Raw genomic sequence first — 1,337 nt, forward strand, 5'->3', positions numbered from 1 at the left:
TTTCTACAGACAAGTCGACTACACAACAATCAACTTCAAAAGAGTCGACAACAGAAGATTTAACTACAAAAGACGAGTTAACTACTATTCCATCAACTACAAAAAAATCAACAACAGAGGACTCGACTACAGGAGACGGATCAACCACAGGCGCGTCAACAACACAAGAATTGACTACAGGTGCATCAACTACACAACAGTCTACGTCAACAGAACAGTCAACAGAAAAATCAACAACAGCAGATCAGTCAACAACCTGTCTCTTATACACATCTTCAACATCTATAGACGAGCCAATAACAAGCATGTCAACAACACAGCAATTTTCTACAGAAAAGTCGACTACACAACAATCAACTTCAAAAGAGTCGACAACAAAAGACGAGTTAACTACTATTCCATCAACTACAAAACAATCAACAACAGAGGACTCAACTACAGGAGACGGGTCAACCACAGATGCGTCAACAACACAAGAATTGACTACAGGCGCATTAACTACACAACAATCTACATCAACGGAACAGTCAACAGAACAATCAACAACACGAGATCAGTCGACGACAATTCACTCAACTACACAACAGTCAACTACAGTTGAGTCAACATCTATAGACGAGCCAATAACAAGCATGTCAACAACACAGCAATTTTCTACAGACAAGTCGACTACACAACAATCAACTTCAAAAGAGTCGACAACAGAAGATTTAACAACAAGAGACGAGTTTACTACTATTCCATCAACTACAAAACAATCAACAACAGAGGACTCGACTACAGGAGACGGGTCAACCACAGGCACGTCAACAACACAAGAATTGACTACAGGCGCATTAACTACACAACAATCTACATCAACTGAACAGTCAACAGAACAATCAACAACACGAGATCAGTCGACGACAATTCACTCAACTACACAACAGTCAACTACATTTGATTCATCATCTATAGACGAGTCAACGACAAGCATGTCAACAACACAGCAATTTTCTACAGACAAGTCGACTACACAACAATCAACTTCAAAAGAGTCGACAACAGGAGATTTAACAACAAATGAAGAGTTAACTACTATTCCATCTACTACAAGACAATCAACAACAGAGGACTCGACTACAGGAGACGGGTCAACCACAGGCACGTCAACAACACAAGAATTGACTACAGGCGCATTAACTACACAACAATCTACATCTACGGAACAGTCAACAGAACAATCAACAACACCAGATCAGTCGACGACAATTCACTCAACTACACAACAAACAACTACAGTTGAGTCAACATCTATAGACGAGTCAACGACAAGCATGTCAACAACACAGCAATTT

General features: G+C 40.0%; 1 protein-coding gene across 1 annotated transcript; it reads left to right on the top strand.

Annotated features, from left to right (window-relative positions):
- Positions 1-42: 42 nt before the first annotated feature.
- LOC117104765 (cell wall protein IFF6-like) lies at positions 43-1,314 on the top strand (the record flags this gene model as incomplete). The annotated part of the gene is made up of 1 exon (XM_033245620.1): positions 43-1,314. A coding segment is annotated over one exon (1,272 nt), but the record flags the coding sequence as incomplete, so codon positions are not given.
- Between the last annotated feature and the right edge of the window lie 23 nt (positions 1,315-1,337).

The sequence above is a fragment of the Anneissia japonica genome, unplaced genomic scaffold (genome assembly GCF_011630105.1).
Source record: "Anneissia japonica isolate Jap-2015-1 unplaced genomic scaffold, ASM1163010v1 scaffold47377_len1341_cov82, whole genome shotgun sequence".
In the NCBI taxonomy this organism is placed as follows: domain Eukaryota; kingdom Metazoa; phylum Echinodermata; class Crinoidea; order Comatulida; family Comatulidae; genus Anneissia; species Anneissia japonica.